The sequence below is a fragment of the Sapajus apella genome, unplaced genomic scaffold (assembly GCF_009761245.1).
Source record: "Sapajus apella isolate SASKATOON/1434 unplaced genomic scaffold, GSC_monkey_1.0 scaffold60, whole genome shotgun sequence".
Classification (NCBI taxonomy): Eukaryota; Metazoa; Chordata; class Mammalia; order Primates; family Cebidae; genus Sapajus; species Sapajus apella.
Window position 1 is genome coordinate 13,701,753 of NW_022437000.1, and position 6,176 is coordinate 13,707,928.

General features: G+C 58.5%; 1 protein-coding gene across 4 annotated transcripts in view; it reads left to right on the top strand.

The window, feature by feature from the left end:
• TMEM255B (transmembrane protein 255B) overlaps positions 1-4,410 on the top strand; it is a 56,794-nt gene extending 52,384 nt beyond the window's left edge. For 3 of the 4 annotated variants that reach the window (XM_032246326.1, XM_032246329.1, XM_032246327.1), the window contains one exon: positions 3,023-3,230. In XM_032246326.1, coding sequence (XP_032102217.1) covers positions 3,023-3,187 — 165 coding nt within the window. In that variant the 3' untranslated portion in view covers positions 3,188-3,230. Of the gene's footprint in view, positions 1-3,022 lie in introns of all 4 variants that reach the window. The other variant, XM_032246330.1, reaches the window with a different exon arrangement.
• Positions 4,411-6,176: the final 1,766 nt, after the last annotated feature.

Here is a 6,176-nt window from a genome sequence, read left to right on the forward strand (position 1 = left end):
ATGGTCCTCCCCATCACACGTGGGTTTACGGGATGTGGGGGATGGTCCTCCCTGTTGCACTACACAAAAGGTGGATGTTCTCCTCATCCTCTGGGGAGGCCTGGGGCCCCCCATGGTGCAGCCAGCCTTTGCATCAGCATGTGTGGGAGCATAATATACACAATGCTGATAATCAGATTTTGGAGATCGCAAATCAGATGAGGCTCATGTGTTGCTCAGAAGAGCTCTGCTTCTGCAGAGACAGAGAGGGAATATTTAGGGTCTTCTGTGGAAGCCATTAGCCATAGAAAATACTCCCACTTAAGAGACAGTGGGGGGTGGGGAACGGGGACTTGAGGGTTGTTCTGAGCAGTTAGTAAAAAGGACAATTAAAGAGATCACCTTCCTTGCACACTGCAGCTTGCCGGGATGAAGTGCAGGGAGAATGTGGCATCACAGAGGATGAGTTCCTGTCCCATTACTAAGAAATGTGCCGTTCCTTCCCCTCTGAGGTTACTCGTGGGCAGGGCCTGTACCTAGGGGTCCCTGTCCATTCAGTGATTAGCCCCATGGTCCTGGGGTTTACTCCGTGGATTCGGGTGATTACCCCATGGTCCTGGTGGTTAACTCCATGGATTCTGGGGGGTTACTCTGTGGGTTCTGGGGTTTACACCTGGGTTCCTGTGGGGTTTCCTTCATGGATTCTGAGGGGTTACACCGTGGGTTCTGGGGGTTACTCCATTGTCCTGGTGATTTATTCAGTGGTTCCTGGGAATTTAATCCATGGGCTTCTGAGGGTTTAGGCTGTAGTTCCTGGGGGGTTACTCTGGTTCTTAGGGGTTTACTCCATGGTTCCTGGGGGTTACTCCGTGGTTCCTGGGGGGTTACTCTGTGGATTCTGGGGATTTACTCCATGGGTTCTGGGGGGTTACTCTGTGGTTCCTGGGGGGTTACTCTGTGAATTCTGGGGGGTTACTCTGGTTCTTAGGGGTTTACTCCGTGGTTCCTGGGGGTTACTCCGTGGATTCTGGGGATTTACTCCATGGGTTCTGGGGGGTTTATTCCATGGATTCTGGCAGTTTACTCGGTGGCTTCTGGAGGGTTACTCCTTGTCCTGGGGGTTTACTCCATGGGTTCCTGGGGGTAACCCCTCGGTTTCCTTGACTGCTCATCTGCCATGAAAAAGAGAGTGAACACTATGGAGGTGGAAATTGGGAGCTCCTAGCAGACTTGATATTCCCTAGTGTCACACTCTGTTGCCTGTGGCTGGAAACCTATGTGAGTTTCAGGGGGAGAAAGAAATGAGGTTGGTAGGCATCCCTAAGCCACTCGATCCCACGAGCCTGGCTGTCAGCCTCAGCATCACAGTCCCTTTGAGCAAGGGCCCCACTCTCAGTCTTACCTACACCTGTGTAGAAATTCTCCTCTCAGAATCCAGAGGTCTTGCAGGCTCCCAGGGTGTCTGCAGTGCAGGGCTCTCTAGGGAGAGGCTTCTCATGGAACCCTGCACGCCGGGGCTCAGACAGGCAGCTGGATTGCCGGGAGGCCTGCACGCCGGGGCTCTGACTGGCAGCTGGATTCCCAGGGGGGCCTGCACACCGGGGCTCAGATGGGCAGCTGGATTTCCAGGGGGCCTGCACACCGGGGCTCAGACAGGCAGCTGGCACCTTGGTGGACGGGGTTCAGACAGGCAGCTGGATTCCCAGGGGGCCCTGCATGCCGGGGCTCAGGCAGGCAGCTGGCTTCTCGGGGGACCCTGCACGCCGGGGCTCAGACGGGCAGCTGGATTCTCGGGGGACCCTGCATGCTGGGGCTCAGACAGGCAGCTGGATTCCCGGGAGACCCTGCACACCAGGGCTCAGGCAGGCAGCTGGATTCCCGGGTGACCCTGCCCGGGGGCTCAGGCAGGCAGCTGGGTTCTCAGCTTCTTGGGATCCTATGAGCCGGTGCAAGGTGAGCACACTGCACGTTTGGTAGCTTGGAGTTTAAAAAACTGCCTGTGTTGTTTCTTAGAGTTTGTTTTATTTGTTTAAAATTTGATTTCAAGAAAGTTTTTTAGCCCCTAGAATTTAAGGGGGAAAAAATAAAAGAATTAAGATGTGTGTTGGCAGACGGAGGAACACTGAAATTTATTGATTTCGAATCTGTGCCATTCTTCACCATTCTGGTCTCAGCATGACTTGAGGGGGGCTGTGTGTGTTAGTCAGGGCTCACGACGGAAGCAGAGCCCACCGGAGAATGTAGGGCCCTCTCCGTGAAGAGAGCTCAATCGGTCGATTCTGAATGCCTGGCTGGAGACTGTGGGGCTGCAGGTGCACGACCACAGGAAGGGGACTGAGACTGGGGAGGGTGATCCCACCCGGGAGTCCCCAGACCGCTGGGCAGAGTCCATTCCTCCTGGGGACTGCAGCCCCTTCCCTTAAGGCCTTGCGTGGAGACGAGGGGCTGTCCACAAAGTCGACTGATTACATGCCAGTCACACCTGAAGGCGCCTCCACAGCAACACCCAGACTCGTGTCTGAGCCCCTGGGTCAGCCACGGTGACACTGAACCAGCCACACACTGCTGGACGCAGGGGTTCGCATGTAGGCCTTTCCTAAATACAAAGTGTCCGGTGAGACCGGTGGCCCTGGGCCTGTTGGCCCCTGACCATTTTGGAGTGAGGCCAGAGCTCCCTGGCTGTGAGGAAGTGGGGTGTGCTGTGGGCACAGCCTTCCTGGGGTGTCCACCCCACTGTGCAGCTGTGGAAGCCAAGGTTGTGCCAGTGAGGCCCCAGCCACCCTCTCCTGTTGTGCCAGGGCCAGAGCTGCTCTTTCCAGTGGGTCCGCAGGAGCCCGGGGGCGTGGCCCTGGGTCCGCAGAGGCCTGGGGGCGTGGCTCTGGGTTGTAGGGTCTGGGGGCGTCGCCCTGAGTCTGCAGGGGCCTGGGGACGTGGCCCGGGTCTGCAGGGGCCTGGTTGTGTGGCCCTGGCATCTGTCTGGCTTCCTTGCGCTCCAGTGTGGGGCTTTCACCTGCTAACCTGGGACCCTCTCTGTTTATTGCAGCCCTGCAGCAGCTTCCCAGCTGCGCCCTCCTCCGCCCTGGCCTCATCTGAGGACCTGCAGACTCCCTCTCTGGGCAGCTCCAGCTCTCTTCCCAGCCAGGCCCCACCCCGCTATGCACCAGCCTATCCTCCCCCTGGAGAGAAGCCACCCCCCCACGCCCCCTGACACAGAAGTGTGGGGGAAAAACTTTGTTTAAAAAAAAAAAAAAGGCAGCCTCTAGAAAATCCCGCTATTCAGCTAAGCTCCTAGAGAACCCAGGAGAACATTCCAGAAGTCTGGAATGAAGTCCGTGCCTGCCTTCCCTCCCTGAGCACATTGGTGAGGGGGCCGCCACCGGGCCACCGGGCGGGGAGCGGGTCCCTGCAGACCCAGGCTGGTGCTGTCTCACCAAACGGCACTGAATGGCCCCACCTGGCGACCTCGTTGAGAGCCACTTTTCTGGTGTTTTCTCTTCCCTTAATTAGCCATTATTGCTATCTGCAAGGAGGGTGCGGCCCCGTGCCTCCCTGCGTATGGGTTCCTGTTTGCAGGCATGTTGTGCACTACACGTTCATGTGTGCGTCTGTGTCCTGTAGAGGGGCAGGGCAGGGCAACCCACCTGCCCCTCGGGCTGTGCTCCTGACGTCTGCTGCGAAGGGAAGAAGCTTCAGCTCTGACGCCCAGCGCTGTGTCTAACCGCCCGCAAGTTGCCAGAATCTGGGGGTCCAGGTGTCTCCCGGCCCCAGATGCAAATCTGCCCTGGCTGCTGGTGTGAGGGTCTCCCCTGAGCTGTCTCCCAGCTACAGCACCTGGGCTTCTGCTGCCCTTCCACAGCTGCTGCTCATGGCACTGCGTCTCAGGATCCCTGGCCACTGGGACGGTGGGGGCGGTGTTTAGGGGTCCCTTGGCTCAGGGTCTGAGGGTGCAGCACTCCCCATGGAAACCAGCTTAGCTTCTCCAGTCCCAGCATGCACCCTGCCAGACACACCTGGGGAGACAGGTGAGTGTGCCTGGGAAGCGGCAGGTCCCGGGGTTCACAGGCCTGCGCCCCAGTGACAAGAGTTCAGGTTGCGCTGCCCAGAAGTAGCCGAAGTCTCTTGAAAAGCAGCGGGTAGGGGAGGGGCTTTCTCTCAACTCCTAAAGTCAGATCCTCCACAGGGAACCATGGGCTCCCCTGGCAGGAGGGGAGGCAAGAGGTGACCCCACCGCTCCCCAGACACGTCACAAGCCATCGAGTCTCCGTCTCCACTCTGCAGGGCCACTCATGGTTCCCCCGTCACTCCCTCTCCCCTCAGAAGCCGAGCTGGCACCCCAGGTCTCACGCCTCTTGGAGCCTCACGTCCCTCCCTGCAAAGCCCCCCATAGCCCCACCCCATGCCTGCAATAAAGATGTGCCGCTCTGCTCCCGAGTGCGTCTGAGGTCTGCAGCTTATTTCACGGGACAGCGTCCGCCTGGAGGTGCAGTGTGTACTTCCTTCCCTGCCCAGTCCTGGATCTGGGAGAAAAAGATAAGGTTGAGGGCCCATGCTTGTGCAGACACAGCCTCCTGCCCACGCCGTTGGCCGGGAGCCTCCCTCTGCCCCACCGAGTGGCTCATCCTGTGTCTAGCGCTCCCAGGAACAAGATACTGAAGCTCACGTCCACACACCGATGGCAGCAGGCGGGGCCTGGGAGTGCCAATGGGCCTCTGAAAAGCCTGCAGCCAGCTCTGGTCTGTGAACCTGATGCAGTTTATCATCTTTATTTTATTAAATCCAGCCTCACCAGCTTGCTGTCCAGGAGAATTGGTCTCGGCCTCTCCTCAGGTCTGAGTGGCCTTAAACCAGTCCAGGAGGCCGGACATGAGCCCAAGGCGTGGCGTCCTGTCTGGAAGTTCACCACCAGGTTTCCTCCAGGGCTGCAGGTGCCTTGCTCTGAGTAAGAAGCTGAACAAGCAGCGGAGACCGAGAGGTTTCCGGAGACCATGGGAGATGCACTCATGAGTGCCTGGGAGGGAAGAAAAGTGTGCCGCAGATTTTCTGAGCCCCCGAGGTGCCCACTTTACCTCAGGGAGGCTCTGTGGGCGCTGACGGTGCCATGGCTTATGTGGGTGGTTCTCTGTGGCCTGGGCAGTCTGGAGCTCGGCCTGTGCCCCCGAAGCTGTCTGGTGCAGGCACCTGGGTCCCTTGTCATAGGGGTGTGAACAGCAGAGAAGCTAGAAGCTGAGTCACAGGGCTGGGCTGGCAGCCTCTGCCCACTGGAGCCCTGGCCCCAAAGCCACAGGAATAACTTTCCTTCTCCTCATGTCAGCCCTCAGCCATGGGGTGTGGTGTGGGGGCATCGGAGTGCTTCCCCAAGGCTGCCCTCACCAGCTTCCCGCAAACACAACCTGGAGCTTCCCTGACTTGGTCTTTTAATCTAGAGTCAAATCGGTTCACAAATATTAAACTCCAAGGTCAACAATTTTGTTCTTGCCACAAAAACGTCTTTATCCTTTACCCTAGCCACAAAAAATGTGAATAATTTGGCTGGTGGTGGCCACAGCATCCCCCAGGCCTGCGGGCAGCTCCCGCCCAGCACAGGGCTCCGGCTGATGCCCTGTGTAATGTGGGCTGGGCTGCTCTCAGGCTGCGCCATCTCCCGTGCACATAGCCTCTCTGGGGCACCAAGCTCTGCCAGCCTGGGTCATGGTCTGGTGAACCCCCTCCCTGGGCTCAGCTGGGGCCTTCTGATCCCAGCCTCCCCTGGAGGTGTGGGCTCCCAACCCCGCCCTTGCCCACTTCCCACTTACAGCTGAGGCCAATGAGACCCTGGAGGCCTCAGGAGGCTTCTCCCAGCTGTTCTCGGAGACTTGTGTCACTGGCCCCTCGGGAGATGGGGTGGAGGCAACGGTGGGGCAGGGGTTGCTGGGGGGTTCGGGGTGCTGTGGTCCCACCTGCACTCCCTGCCTTGCTGGGACAGCACAGGAGACAGGCTTCTCCTGCAGCTCAGGGGTGGGGGCCTAGAGCGGTTGCAGGCCACACCTGAATTGCATCTCCCAGAATTCCCACGTGTTGTGGGAGGGACCCACAGGGAGGTAATTGAATCCCGGGGGTCTGGTCTTTCCCGTGCTATTCTCGTGATAGTGAATAAGTCTCACGAGATCTGATGGGTTATTCAGGATTTGGGCTTGTGTTGCTTCCTCATTTTCTCTTGC